The 15,483-nt window shown below is 52.1% G+C and overlaps 1 protein-coding gene across 3 annotated transcripts in view; it reads left to right on the top strand.

The window, feature by feature from the left end:
• NTRK1 (neurotrophic receptor tyrosine kinase 1) overlaps positions 1-10,603 on the top strand; it is a 36,588-nt gene extending 25,985 nt beyond the window's left edge. For all 3 annotated transcript variants that reach the window (XM_061605728.1, XM_061605729.1, XM_061605730.1), the window contains 6 exons: positions 1,933-2,079; positions 2,875-3,005; positions 3,326-3,498; positions 6,920-7,160; positions 8,927-9,085; positions 9,884-10,603. In XM_061605728.1, the coding sequence (XP_061461712.1) occupies positions 1,933-2,079; positions 2,875-3,005; positions 3,326-3,498; positions 6,920-7,160; positions 8,927-9,085; positions 9,884-10,069 (1,037 nt within the window). In that variant the 3' untranslated portion in view covers positions 10,070-10,603. The remainder of the gene's footprint in view (positions 1-1,932; positions 2,080-2,874; positions 3,006-3,325; positions 3,499-6,919; positions 7,161-8,926; positions 9,086-9,883) is intronic.
• The last annotated feature ends 4,880 nt before the right edge of the window (positions 10,604-15,483 follow it).

Raw genomic sequence — 15,483 nt, 5'->3', positions numbered from 1 at the left:
CTCTTCATTGCAAACCCCACCCCAGGGCCCCCAATGAATAGGTATAGCCTCCCCCTACCTGGTGCCCTCCATTTGTTTTGGATTCCAACTCCCGTCAGCCCCAGCCAATGGGGGTGAGTGATGCTGCTGTAGAGAGATGGAGAGACAGGCGGGTGGAGGGTTGGGGTTTTACTCATGCTCAGGGCTGTGACTCCCCTTGCTGGGGGGGCACAGAAGAAAAACTCCCACTTGCCAGCCTAGAGAGTGTTCTAGGCCGCTTTCGGTTTTTCTTGGTTGGGCCCTTTCGAGCCCTCCAAGGTTAAATAAAATGTGTAAACGCTGGGAGACAAGAGTAATTGTATATATTGGGGAAAACAAGAGCTAGGGTGCAGACTTCCTCTCATTGCCTCAGTGAGATTTCTAGCTTATTGCACTGCGACATGCGGCTCTTCTCCTTCTTTTCCCATCTTCCGTCATTTTCTTCCCGTGTTGTCCTCATCAGTTTCTCGAACCCGATGATATCATAAATGACAAGCTGTCTTTTCAATAAGCTCCTCTTGTCTCCCAACTTTTATACATTTTATTTAACCTTGGAGCGCTCAAAAGGGCCCGAACCAAGGAAAAACAAGCCGGTGATGGGGTGTCAGTGTGGGCTCCAGGAGGCAAGAGCTCCTGCTTGGCACACAGGGTCAGTCCCCATTTGCTTCTCCAGAGTGGGGCTGGGAGAAGAGAGCTGCTGCCAGTCTTTGTTGACACTATGGAGCTAGATGGGCCCCAGAGGTCTGGCTGGCTACAAGGCACCTTCCTTGGACTCCATTGGTTTGAGGGGAATCGGCTGCCTCCCGCTTATCTCTTCCTTCTGGCTCTTGCCATTAGCTTAGGTGTGAACGTGTGAGAGGTTCCACCTGCCTTGTCCTGCTCCAGCCATTTCTCTGCCTTCGGATAGCCCACACACACACACACACACACACACACACACGGTACCCCTATAGATTTGGAGTCATTTTCTCCCCCTGCTGGGTTCCTGCAGCCAGGCATCCTTGCGCTGACGTTGATGAAGATTCATGGGGAAAGGCTTGATGGTTATGGACCCTCTCACGGTAATTACTGAAGGCTTAAACGCTCTGGTTACTGCTCCCTTGCCAATGCCTCCTACTCAGGAAGGGGAGGGGGATGGGCTCCTACTCTCTTTGCCTTCTCGCCTTGTGCATTTCATGGGCCCTCAGCCTCTTAGGACCATGAAGCTAAAAGCAGCCAGGAGGCCATCTAACTAGCCACCCAGGAGGCCTCTGGGGCACAGGGAGCGTCTCCAAGAGGGTCTGGCCAAGAGGAGTTGTGCAACCCAGCCAGGCTGGTGGCATGCACCCGGGTCACTGGCCAGGGGTTGCCCAGACTCTCCCTGAGTCATCTTCTGAGGCTCTGCTGGAAAAGGTGAACCCTACACCATCACCACCACCCTCACTGATTCCCTGGGGAAGACATTATTCCTTGCTGATCTCAGTTGTCCTCCAAAGGGTACCTCAAGATTTATTATGGAGCACAGGAGTCCCCCTCCTGTGGTGAGATCCCATGGCTGTCGTGTACCCCCAGGGAACTTCTGGCCATGTCAAAGGTCTCATTTCCTTTGCTACTCAGCAAATGCTGTTTCTCCTCGGTGGCGCTCACAGTGGGTGACTCTGGTTGGCCACCCAGTGAAAGAAAATGGCACAGATGGAGTGTGTGTGTGTGTGTGTGTGTGCGCACGCGTGCACGTGCGCGTGCACACACACATGTGCTGCTGCAATTTGCCTTGCCTTTTTCAGAATGATGGTGCTTCCTCCTCCCACATCAGGGCTGAGAATCACACTTGCTTCTCCAGCCTCCAGTACCACCACCAGCCCATCTGACCTGCCATGGGTGTGTGTGTGGAGGTGCCTGTAGCAGAGACTCACTGTTCCCCACTTTACCCCTCAGGGTCAGCTGTGTTGGCACAAGAGGACGACCTGGCCATGTCCCTGCAGTTCATGAACTGGGGCAGTACCCCCCTTTCCTCAGCAGAGAGCAAGCTGGATGCCCTCAAGACAAACTTCATTGAGAACCCCCAGTACTTCTGCAACACATGTGAGTGCTGGGCTGCCCCACAGCTGAAGCAGCTACATTCGGCATGGTCTTTCTTGGGCATTTTAATGCATGAACACTGCAGGCCCAGGTAGGCGAAAGGGGCAATGAAGCTGAGGAGGATTTGCATGTGTGTGGAAATGGAGCATGGCTAGATATTGGCAAGACCCATCTGGGGTTGCGCTAGGGAGGGGGCTGCAGTTTATCAGCAGCATTGCCCCCAAAGTCCCTTTGCAGCCGGTGGGACAGGCTGGCAGGGGAATGTTCCAAATGGCCCAGAAGCCCTTGCAGGGAAGCCTTTTGGAGCCCTTGCCTGATGATGACATGAACTCTAGTCTAGGAAAGCCAAAATAAAAAGTCTCCCGTTAAGAGAGCTCTGTTTGAGACTAACTGCAGTTTCTTGTCCATCTTCAGTGGCCACCCCATATGCATGGCATGCTACAGTAGCCTAATCTGGAGGTGATCAGAGCATGGAGCTATAAGGCTGGGATTAGCCCACAGCTGAGCTGACGCAGCACCCTAAGCTGCTGGAAGGCGCTCCATGCCACAGAGGCAGCCTTGTGCCTCCCAGAGCAAAGATGGGTCAATGAGCACTGCTGGACCGCGATGATGGTCCTGTCCATCACCTGTGCCAGTGTCTGAGATCATGAGCATGGCGGGGGAGGTAGGAGGTGACCATCCTGCCTAGGCAGACCCTCAGGAGCTCTGGATGCACCCTGAGAGCTCCTCCTAGCCACGGGATGCCCCATCTTAGTGGTGGGGCTTCTGGTCCAGAGCTCCTTTTCTTTCTCTCTGCAGGCGTCCACCACATCAAGCGCAGGGACATCGTCCTCAAATGGGAGCTGGGGGAGGGAGCCTTTGGCAAAGTCTTCCTGGCCGAGTGCTACAACCTCAGCCCTGCACAGGAGACGATGCTGGTGGCTGTCAAGGCAAGTGCTGCCTGGTCCTATGGACCTCCTAACCCTTCTCAAGCAGGCCAGGACTTTACCTGAGAGTTCTGCATGCAAAGACAGGCCCGCGGGGGGGCGGGGGCACTTTCTTCAGAAAGACTTAGCATTTGACTTTTCCCATGAAACTCTAGCTTGTTAGAATAGTCAAGACTGTGTCTCCCTGCTGCAAAAGTGGGATTGGCAGGCCGGGCAGATGGATCACCACTCCTTCAAGAGTAACTGCCCACCCGAGAGCTTTCCATTTTCGACCAGCCTGCCTGTTGCTTCTGTAACTAACCAGACTAACCTTCCTTCCAAAGACCCTGAAGGAAGCAACAGAGAACACCCGCTTGGATTTCCAGCGTGAGGCAGAGCTCTTGACAGTCTTGCAGCACGAGCACATTGTCAAGTTCTATGGAGTCTGCACCGACAGCGAACCCCTCGTCATGGTCTTTGAGTACATGAAGCATGGAGACCTCAATCGCTTCCTCAGGTGGGTTGCTGCTGGGCGGAAAGGTGAAAGGAAGGGCTCAGGGTTGGCTGGGGCAAGGCCTGAGGGAGCTGGACATGACCTGTCTGCCTGCCGGCCAGCCAGGCCTCTCCATCCAGACAACAGCAGTAAGTGGTGGCTGTTTCTCTGTTCTTATTTTCTTTTATTTACAGCATTTTATAACGTCCCTTAACAATAAGTTTCTGGCCAATGTACAGTTTTTGTTCAACAAAATGCAACATGAACATAAAATCAAATACTGGTTAAAACAACATTGGAATAAAGTCAACAGTACCCAAAATCTAAAGCACTCGGGCATGTTTTTAAAACAGAAAGGCTGGGAAAACAAAAAGGTCTTCCCCTGGCATCAAAAACACCACAATGTAGGCAACGGATGGGCTGTCTGCAGCGGGGCCATCACCACTGAGTACCACCTGCCTCTCCCCATTAATCAGAGGAGGGCCTCTGAAGACGATCTTGGGGGCCAGGCAAGTGCATATGAAAAGGGACCGATCCATTCTAGAGCTTTAGAGGTTAAGGGCAGCATTTTGAGTTGGACTCAGAAATGGACTGAAAGGCTGTGCGGATGGCAAAGCAACAACATGATTATATCGGCCAGTCTCCGTTCACAGTCTTGGTGCCCCATTTTGGACCAGCTGAAGTATCTGGGCCCTTTCAGAAGCAGCCCCGGGTAGCGCGTTGCAGTAATTCTTCAGCCCACGAAGGAGGCAAAAGCGCTGGTTGAGCTAGATCTCCCTCTTCTTGTTCAACACTAAAGCAACAGGTTGAGAAAAGGGGAGATGCTCCCCAGGCAACTGTGCTTAAATATACCCAGGATGCAAATTACAACGTAACAGTCCATTTATTTATATACCACATTTTCCACAAATTGTGCTCAAAGCGGTTTACATAAACAAACAGCCCAAGTACTGTAGCATAACAATAATACATAATAAAAAGAACAATCACTACAACACTAAAATAATGATGTTGATGGTGATGATGTGATGAATTTCAAAAGCACCCTTTGCTAGGACATCATATTTGAGGTTTGTGCAATGCTCACACACACAGATAGTGGTCTGTATGCAAACATACAGGGTTGAATCCAACCTAGTCCTACTCAAAGTAGAGCTGTTGAAGTCAATGGACTTAATTTAGTCATAGCCGTTGATCTCAATGGGCTTAAGTACGACTTAAACACCACCTGCAGTTTGTCTCTTGCGTGTTTATACACACAAAACACACACACACACACACAGAGGGGCCCCTACTACTACCTCACTGTATACATGTATGATGATGGAAAGTGCAGAGTAAAATGTTTGTTAACAGCCAAACAGCTAAATACCTCATAAAAAGCAAGCTGTATGTCAACAGTTGCCTGGGGTTTTGGCGCTGTGCACCGTCTGCAGCAGATGTGCCCCCCAAGGATGCTGGTAGGCACACAGTGTCTTTGCCTTTGCACAGGTGCCAATTGCCCAGAAGTTGGTACCTGTTCGCTTGTGCACCTGAGCCTCAACCCTAACCTGCCCTATTATTGCAAAGGGCACCACCTTCCTCCTCCTCCTAGGCACCCATCCGTGTGAGGAAGACCTTCCTGGTGCCTTCCTTCCTGTGGTGGTGGTGGTGGCTGCACTGAATTGTCCCAGTTTGATCTTCCTCTTGCAGCCTGCCCCCCCTTCCTAATGCTTCCTCCTCTCCCCCTCCCCCTCTCCATTACTGCAGCAACTTAGACGGCCCCCTCCCCCAGCTAATGCAATCTTCCCTTGCAATATTGATTAGATTAGCTGTCTGAGAGGCTCAAATTGAGGGGGATTGGCCATCAGCTGGAATAAGCAGAGTCTCTTTCGATTGGCCCCCCAGGTATTGCCAATAGACAGGAGCTGCCAACGGCCCCGCTTAGCCTCCCCGGGACAAGCTCAGAGACACACTGCTTGGATGATTATGGTTATGAGACTTGGCATTAATGGCTGCGCTTTACCGGAGGCCTGGGCTGCTCACCGCAGCCACCTCATCCACCACTGTCAGCTGCGCTCTGCGTCAAGTGAGGAAAGGGCAAAGCCACCTTGGGGAACGGGGGGGAGGGAGGAGGAGGAAAGGGCCAGAGAAACCCTCTGTGGGGGTACCGCCCACGTTCTCCACCCCACTCCTCTCAGGGGACGCATGAAGAATCACCAGTGGCTCCGCAGCAACAGAGGGAAAGAGTCCCGGGGTTGGGGGGTCTTTCTGCTTTCATGTCCCTGCTTGTGCGCTTCCGAAGCTGGCCCCTCTGGAGAGGAGGAGGATGGTGGGTAAGGTGGACCTTTTTGGTCTGATCCACCCAGCACAGGACTCTCCTCCCCCAACTGGGTTTTTGCCTGCTTCCAATTCCCTGCCCTTGTCAATGGGGCCTCCCCTCCTTCCCAGCCACTTCTGGTGTGCACTTGAAATGGTACAAAGTTCTACAGGCTTTTCCACTCAGCAGCATATATGTGTATGTGTGTCCTGCACTCACTTGCTCACCAACAGACCCTTGAACAAGCATCAGATGAGCACCTGCACATAGAATCCACATTATCCTCACCTGCTTGCAAAAAGGGATGCACATTTATCACCCACTTGTGTGCATGCACACCTCTTGTTATGTCCAAGGGTATTAGGTTCCATTTGCACATGTACCTAACACAGCTACACAATCGACAGTAGAAATACGTAACAGAAATGTGGACACTTGACAGCTGAAGACTGTTGTACATTTCAGGCAATCCTGACCAGGAAACTAAACTTAAGATCACTTTTAGACCTACAGGAACAAATCTGAATTTAAAAAATGAACCCTGTGTGTGGCCCATGTCCAAGCAAAGACTCTGAAGCACCGTCCCTGCTAGGGAGGCCTCTGACGAGATTCTTTTTTGGGGGAGGGGGGAGGTACCAAAGTGATCTAGATATTAGACAGGGGTCATCTCTGTTATCTCTTCAGCACCTACTGAAGACCTTCCTCTTTCAACAAGCCTTTTAAGTAGAGATCTTATCCCAGTCTGTGTCTGTGTTAGAATTGCTTTTTAAGACGTTTAATATGTTGGAATTGCTTTTTAATATATCTTTTTTAAAAAAAAATAGATGTTTTTAAAGCTTTTAAAAATATTTTTATAGATGTTTTAATATGTTTTTAATTGTTGTTTTGTATTAATATATTTTTAAAGTCTGTTTTTATGATGTGTTAAAGTGTTTTTAATGCTTTTTTTTGCTGCCCTGGGCTCCTACTGGGAGGAAGGGCGGGATATAAATCTCATAGATCAATAAATAAAATAAATCTAAGAGCGACACTGAGACAGGTGGCCCTGATTCTGTACAATGAGAAACAGCAGGGCTGTGTTGTGTTGTGCCTTTGACTCATCCGCCCGCTTGGCTTGTATACCAGACTGAGCCTCCTTCCTTGCAGGTCCCACGGACCAGATGCCAAGATACTGGATAATGGCAATGGCCAGCCCTTTGGCCAGCTGAACCTCAGCCAGATGCTGCAAGTGGCCACGCAGATTGCCTCCGGGATGGTCTACCTGTCCTCCCTGCACTTCGTCCACCGGGACTTGGCAACCCGGAACTGCCTGGTGGGGCACAACCTGGTGGTGAAGATCGGGGACTTTGGCATGTCCAGGGACATCTACAGCACTGACTACTATCGGGTAAGTGCCAAAGGAAAAGAAATCTACAAGCACCAGGACCTGCTCCCTTGCTTAGAGGTCTCCCTGCCTCCCCCTTCATAGCCCGGGCCTTTGCCAGGCTCTCCTCTGCCAGGCAGGGATGAAGATGCAGCTGTTGCCTGGCCTGCAGACTCTTTTGGGTGTTCCCCTCCAAACCCAGCTGCCTCCTCCTCTTCCCCTTCTGCTTCTCCCCAGACTTCTACCCATCCACCTTCCATTCTGCAAATCCCTCCCTCGTTTCCCTCTTCCTTTTCCTTCTGCCTCCAATTGCAAGGCTTCTCTTGCAAGGTCCCACAAGAAAGGCCTTGTCTCTGGCTGACCTGAAGCCTCTGCTGGAAGCCCCCCCCCCAATAGCCGTAGCCTCCTCCTGGTACTCCCACTGGACCTGGAGAAGACCTTTGTGATGCAATCAAAATGCCAAAGGTGGGATCTCACTGGTTTTGTCCCAGCAGTGGGCAACAGGAGCCGTCTGCTGCCCCTCCCACATTTGTACATGGAGGGAGGGGGAGGGACGATGCTCAGGAATGCCTCCTCTCACCCACCAACCCTCTCTGCCAGCCAGCCATCTTCTCCGTGCCAGGAGGGCAGCATGCAGCAGCGGTGCAAATGTGCCATCTCGCTTCCAGCTCCTTGGGGCTCCCGGCGGCCCCAGACCACCTTTCCCTTGGCTCCCTCAAGGGCTCTGAAGAAATTCACCTCTCTGACAGGCTGCAGCCCAAAGGGGCTACTCCTGATTATCTTTTTCCCTTTTAGCTCCTGCCCTGGACCCCTATTCATATTTAATGGGGCCTGCGGTGGTGGAAAAACCTTTGAGCACTTAGTCAGTGGAAACGCAGGAGGGGAGGGTGGGGAGCTGCCATTAAACGGTTAATTAAAAGCGGGGGGGGAGAGAAGCACTTTTGGGGAAAGTCTGTGGAGGAAGGAGACTGGAAAGTTCCTGGCTTCCCAAGGCCCGAAGCACAGACTTAAAGCCTCTTTCTCTTAAGTGCACTTCCAGTAACTCTCCCCTGCAGTGAGGAGTGAGTGTTTGAGACGGGGCGCCCTCTTGCCCAACCCTCACTCCTGGCGAAAAGTGGAGGGCTTTTCCATTCGTTTACAAGGAAGCCAAGTGGCTCTTCCACGGGTGGCCTCTATGATTTTTACGCAGAAGAGGCCCAGAGTGGAGCCATGAGGCGACCTCGTTAGAGGTGGCCCATCATCACTTCCCATCACCTGCAGGGCCTGGACCACATGCACTCCTGGGTGGAATGGAGCGAACGGCTGTCAGCCTGCAAGGAGCAGCCAGCCCTACCGTTAGGCAACGTGAGGCAGGCGTCTCAGGTGGCAGTTGGGGGGTGTAGTGGCAGCAGTCCCCTGGCTGTTCCTCCTAAGCCCCCCGCCCCAGAGATTCTACTCTGTTGGAGGAGAGAGCAAAGTGTCTCTCCCCTGCCCCCTCTGCAAACTCAGGTGCCACCATTCTTGGTTAGGATTCCAACACCAGTCCAGTCAATTTCTGCATGTGGTCTTGGGGAGGGGAGAGGGGGCACCACCTTTGACTCAGGTAGCAAAATGGCCCAGCCCGGCCCTGCAAGGGAGCTGGCAGTTGGTGCTCCTTACAAGTGGGCCCTGAGGATGATGGCTGCCTCTCTGGCCTCTGCTCCAGACCTCGCTGCCCGATGAGGTAGGGTCCACTTGTGCCTTCCTGACCGCCTCCTCCTTCCCTCTTGCTCCCCTCTGCTCACCCTCTCCCCCCCCCGTCTCCTGCACAGGTGGGGGGGCGGACAATGCTCCCCATCCGATGGATGCCGCCAGAGAGCATTCTGTATCGGAAGTTCACAACAGAGAGCGACCTCTGGAGCTTCGGGGTGGTCCTCTGGGAGATCTTCACCTACGGGAAGCAGCCCTGGTACCAGCTTTCCAACACGGAGGTAAGGAGGGATGTGTGTGTGGGTGAGAAGAGTGTGGGTCCAGGGGGCAGAGCCAGCCAGACCTCCATGCCCAGCCGTGGGGCTCCCTGTGTGTGCATTCCCTCATTTTCATATTGATTGTTTTACATTTGTAGATTCAGGCTTATCTTTTTAAAGGTGTTTCTGAGGGATTGGGGGATCTGTCTCACCTTTGAACCCATTGGGGCCAATCCTCTAAAATTTGAGGGAACCAACTGTCAGCCTTAGAAGACGCAGGGTGATTTGGACCCAGAGAATGTCAGGCCTATTTTATTTAGAATTAGAACTTGAAAATCTTTGAGAAGGGAACAGAGAGAGAGCAGCTACAAATGAGGTGAGCCGGCCATCGGATGAGGCTGCAGCGCAGCCGGTTGAGCCACCAGGGCTGGAGTCGGAGTCGCACCTTTGGCCAGAGCCGGGTTCCCCAGGCAGAAAGCCAGGCAGCCCTCTCTGCCCCCTGGCTCCACAGCGGGGATTCCCATGGCCAGGGACACACTGGCCCAGGCAACAAGGCCATCATTCTGACTCCGAGACCCAAATTAAATGTCAAACGCCTTCCGTGGGGCATCTAACTGGCAGAGGAGCTCAGTCTAGTCCAGACTAACTGTATTCAACGTGGCAAGCAGAGGCAGATAGCAGCTTCTCTCTGCTTTTCCTCCCGGGAAGTGGGCCAGGCGAAGGCGGACGCCTTGGATCTCGCAGCGTGTCCCGGGCAAGCATGTTTCCTTCGAGGGTTGTGATCGAGCAGCCTCTTTCATCCCTCTCTGTCCTCCCACCCAGGCTATTGAATGCATCACCCAGGGGCGGGAGCTGGAGAGGCCCCGGACGTGTCCCTCGGAGGTCTATGACATCATGCAGAGCTGCTGGCAGAGGGAGCCCCAGCAGCGGCAGAACATGAAGGTTGTCCACAGCAGGCTGCAAGCCCTCATGAAGGCCCCCCCTGTCTACCTGGACGTCCTCAGCTAAGGCTGAGGCAGGGCGGGAGGAGAGGGAGGGGGAACCAGCCTCTCCCCTCCACTTGTGCTCCGTGAACACCAGGGACCCCACTGCCGTAGCTGGTGCCGGTGAAAACACTACACAACTCCTCCCCTGCTATTCGCACCTGCAACCTGGTGGAAGACAGGAAGGGGAGGAGTAGATTCTGTGTCTTTGTCTGGGGAGACCCTGAAATGTCTGCGAAAGCAACTCCCTGAAGTCAAGAATTTCCCTCTGGAGGCCTTTAAATGCCCCCTTTAAGACTTTTGCTCTGGAACTAGACAGGCATACCTGAATTGGGTGGGGGGCATGGGACATGCCAGCCCTCCCCTCATTGTTGGGGAAAGGACAACAGTTTGCCACCTTCTGGGACTTGACAACCCCCCTCCCCATTTTACTCCCTGGACTCACTAGTTGAAGGCAACCTGTATGTATTCCAGAGCCTGGGGGGGGGGAGAGAGAAACTGTTGTTGCTGTTGAGAAATTACTGTTGTTCTAAGCTTTAGATCTTTATTATAATAGCTTCTGCCGCGGGTGGGGGTGGGGGTGGGGTGGGCTGCTGGGATATAAAAGGCTTCGCCACATGGAACTTGTGTCCAGTAAAAGGTTGGTTGCGACAGCGAGAGGAGCAACGTTCAGGTTATGAGTGAGGAAGCGTGAGGCGCAACCTGAACTAAACCTATGTTCTTGCTTGATATGTAGCCCAAATCAATCTGGAGTTGCTTCTAATGCAGGCTAAAGCCAGAGTAAGTTGCGCGAAGGTCCTGCTCCAGCGGAGGAGACACATCTTCGCTCCTGAGAACAGGGCAGGGGGTGAGACATGGAGGAAGCTCTCCTCAAACAGTGAGCTGCCAGCATGGTCTTTAAGGTCCAGCCAGAGCAGGAGCCAGGCCAAGAGGCGGTGGAGCGACTTGGCTGCTGAAAGATGGTGGCCCTGCACTGAGGCTGCAAGTGGGTCACCCTTGCAGGGCTGAAGGGTGGTGGCAGCAGCAGCAGCAGGAGAAGGAAAGAGCAGCAGATCCAGCAGGACCCCATCTGGGGGGGGGGGGAGAGAGCAAGGCTCAGCTCCCTCCCCTGATCTGAAAGGCAGGACAATCCATTGTTCACACCAGGAGAGTGTGGCTCCCGCTGCCCCAATTCTCCAGGTTTGGCTTCATGAATCCTGCCACCAATCAAAGGTACAGATTAGGGTGTCTCAGAGGAGTTAATGAATACTTCCAGCACTTCATTGCTAAGTACTTACCCACGGTGGTGCAGAACCTCTGTTAGGAGAGCAATGCCTGTCTGCCGCACGTTGGATGCCATTTGTTAATGTGGCCCACTTTTGGATCTGGCCATCAGGCCAGGGTGGATCCCAAGTGACCGCCGACTTCCTGAGTTTTATGTCCAGATTGAATCAGCTGGCCTACATGTTGAGGCCCCAGGGGCCTTAGTGGGTTCCTCCGGCCTGGAGCCCTCCCAGTCCCGGCATGTGTAAGGAGATGAGCCCCCAAAGGGCTGTTTCTGTGGTTCCCTCCCTCTAGGAAGACTGCTAAAAATAGATCATACCAAATAATGAAATAAAATCTACTGTCTGATCCAGCCAACTCCGTGGGGACGGACGTGTCGCTTCCATTCTGTTTGAAGCTGCTCACTTCACGTCACCGGCCAGAGGCCCTCCCAGGGCCCTACCTCCCCAGTCAGCCAGGATCCGGGCGGTGCACAATGTGTGGGTGTCAAGAGGGAGCTTCAGAGGCAGGCTCTCATGGCCATCTACATGGACAGCCTGCAGGCTGAGGCTGATGCGGGCTGAAGCCCAAAGTAGCTGGAGGGCACCAGACAGGGCAAGGCTGAGCCAGAGGAGTGTGCAGTGAGCTGGCTGCAAACAGGCTGAGTCTTCTCCTCAGGGGCATCCTCCAGGCCAGGCTGGACACAGGAAGCTGCCTGCAGTCCATTGAGCTCAGTATTACCTACACTGGCTGGCAGCAGCTCTCCAGGATTGCAGACAGGAGTCTCTCCTAGTCCAACCTGAAGACGCCATTGGGAATTGAACCTGGGACCCTCTGCATGCAAGGCAGTTGCTCAGCCTTCCCCAAAGAGTGAGGGGGGGTCCTAAACAAGCAACACCTGCCCAGTATTTGTGTGTGTGAGAGAGAGGAGGGGGTGCAGTTCATTCACTCTCAGTGATGGGATGCAGTACTGGTTAAAGAGAAGTCTGTTGGGTCAAACTGTTTTTCAGCGTAGAGATCACTGAACCCTGAATGGCTTTAGGAGCATGACGAGAGAGAGACAAAGGAAATGCGACACCTCCAAGGGCAGCTGGGGGGTAAGGAAATATGCAAAAAAAAATAAGGGGGAACCACACAATAAACATGTCAATTTATTTTTCATTTGCAGCGGGGGGGAGGGTTCAGGGTTGGGAGTATGAGGAGGGGGGGATTTTCTTGACCCCTGTGATGCGATTTGGTGACCTGCCGATGTTTGCACTGGGAGTGTAGCGGCTAAATCTGCCCCTAAGCTACAGGCTTTTTGCTCAGGCCTTGGGTGGCGCCTGCTGCCGCTGCTGCCAGCCCTGTGCTGGAACTCACATTATGCTGCGCCCAGGTTTGGGGTGGGGAGAGCCCAGCTTGTGGCCTGCTGCATTAATGAAGCTTTGAAGGTGAACGGGCTGGGAATGTACAGAAGCCTCAACCGTCTTGCACCAGACTGCCACAATCAATCAATCATTACGGTCAAAGACCAGCACTATAAAATATTAAAAAACGATAAAAATATATCAACATTATATAGAGAAAGAAACATACAGCTGCAACATGAAATAATATGACTCTAATGGTGTTGAATAAATACCCCAGTGGGCAAAAAAGCCCCCAAAATGTTAGCTATTATTATTATTTATTTATTTATTTATTAAATTTATATACCGCCCGACTAGCAATAGCTCTCTGGGCGGTGAACATAATCCATCACTCTCCTACAGGTAACAGCTGATGCACAAAATCTTGCCACACTGTATGTGACCTGCAGGTTTCGATCCAAGAGGAAATATTCTAAAAAAAATACATCAGATCTCCCTGGGTGATAAGATCAAGTCAGGAGTCCCAATAAAAAGGACAATACAACAGCACATGAACAAGTTTCCACATCTCCCGTGTCACAGGGACATAAACACTCTTGAACTGGAACCTTGTTAAATTTACCTTCTAAAAGCGTAGAAGGTAAAATATTGAGCCTAGCAAGCCTGAAGGCTTTTCTGTACTTGGGAATTGACAAATTTGTCATATAATTTGTTGTTGTAAACATCCTCACATAGTCACCATAGTGAGCGTGAAGGGTGACTCTGTCAGAATGCATTTCGATTCTAATAAGATGGTATTCCAGCCTGTCCCGGCCCCCTACGGGTCTCCTGCTCCTTGTGTGGCTGTGGGGAAGGAGACATATTTTTTTAAAAACCTCCCCCAGCACAAACGGACAGCCGCCAAGGAGGTTAAATGCAAAGGAAGAAAAAGAATGAGCTGAATATGCTGCTTGTCCAGCAGATCATTTTTTAAAAAGCACACCAAATTTATTATTTATTTATTTATTAAATATATTTCCCACCCTCCCAAAGAGAATCCAAGGCAGCAAACAAGCAATAAAACACTAAAAAGGCATCTTAAAAACAAAACAGCCTTACAAATTCTTGAAAACAAAATGCAACAATGAAATATAAGGGGGGCCCAACTTTGAGGCAGGGGGCGCCTGAGGCAGGGGGAGCCTTGCTGCCAACCACTCATTATTGGATGGATGGATGGATGGATGGATGGATGGACACACACAAAAAAAACCACCAGGAAGTCCCCCCCCAGCAGTCACCTGATCCCAAGTCCGAAAGTGCTGCTGCCGTTTGCCCCCAGCCCACCTTGGGCATATTTATGAAGTGGAATCCTACACAGTCCTCCCCGCCCCATGTTTTCCAATGTCTACATGAAACTGCTGGGGGGAGGGGGTCATCTGGACAGGGGTTTTGGGAGGGGGTTCTTAGGGTAAAAGAGGAAAGGCCCAGAGCGGTACTTTCCCAGCTGTCCCAACAAAAAGCCCCCTCCAGACGTCAACAGCTTCCGCACTGGGTCACTGCTCCAGGGTGGGGCTTCCCACAATCCTTGAGTGATGAGCTGGGAGTCTCTGCGGGGTCTCATTCCTTTGCCAGGCTAGATGGCATCCCATCATTTTCAATAAGAGCTTGTTTGTTTCAGATCCAGTTAATAGCATTACTTGCAAACTCTTTGTATAAAAGATGTGGAGGCTCATTGCTTTGTCCAAGGCCTTCCATCACCATTTCAGAGCCCGCTCAGAAGTGGGCCTTTAAAAGCTCCTCTGGGCTGACAGGACCAGTCGTCAAGGCCTCTCCCGAGGCACAGAGCCCACAAAAAAGCTGCCCCCACGCACACCTGCATCCAATCAAAAGGCTTATCAGATCCTGGTAATCGCATCTGCAGGGTAATGGGGGATGCTATGGCCAGGCTGGGCTAATGTTTGCCCGAGGACTGGGCTGTAATGGAACCAAAGTGATTTAATCTGGGTAATGAACAGGTTGTAGCAACATTGCTGCCAGCAGTGAAAGAGGAAGGGGCAGAACTTTGGCAGGCGTGTCCTTGGGGTAGAGGTGGGGCATGTGGAAGGAGGCAGTAAAGCCTCCTCCCTTCAGGTTCATGGGCTGTGGCAAAATGGCACTCTTCAGCCACAGGCTCTGGTGGGCAGTGGCTTCAGTTAAGCTCCTCATGGGAACAGGCGGCTTAAGGGGGCAGAATAAGGGCAACTGGCAGAGACTCGTGGGCTTCTAGACGGCGGCTTCTCAGTATCACAAAATGGGCAATTTGGCTGCTGCAGGTGGGCCGCTGGCAATAAATAAGTAAATAAACTAGAGCTTCAGCAGAAAGGGTAGATTAAATAGGGAGCAGAAACACAGGCTGGCACTTGGATGCCAGAGGGCCCTGCAAAGGCTTGCGTGCCGGAGGAGGAGCCCTGCTAATCCCACCATCAGCCCCCTCCTGGAAGGATTCTTGTTGTCTTGGGGGGTAAACAGGGCCCATGCTGGGGCAGAGGCCCCCCCCTTTGCTTGGTGCTGGCTGACAGAGACTTTAAGGGGAGAGTGTTCTTGCACTCGGGTCCTGCTTGCGGGCTTCCCCCAGGCACCTGGTTGGCCACTGTGAGAACGGGATGCTGGACTAGATGGGCCACTGGCCTGATCCAGCAGGCTCTTCTTATGTTCTTATGTTCTTAAGCTTCAAAATAAGAAATAACTAGTTTATTCTGGAAGTACATACTTGATAGGAAAGAGTTCTGCGTCTAGCTAACTAGCTAAGCTGGAGATGCAAACACTAAGCCTAGTCTTTGCTCTCATGCTTGGAGGAAAGGAAGAGACAAAGGGAATATGTCTGCTCTCC

This window comes from Rhineura floridana, chromosome 22 (genome assembly GCF_030035675.1).
Source record: "Rhineura floridana isolate rRhiFlo1 chromosome 22, rRhiFlo1.hap2, whole genome shotgun sequence".
Lineage (NCBI taxonomy): Eukaryota > Metazoa > Chordata > Lepidosauria > Squamata > Rhineuridae > Rhineura > Rhineura floridana.
This window is presented reverse-complemented; position numbering and strand designations above follow the sequence as displayed.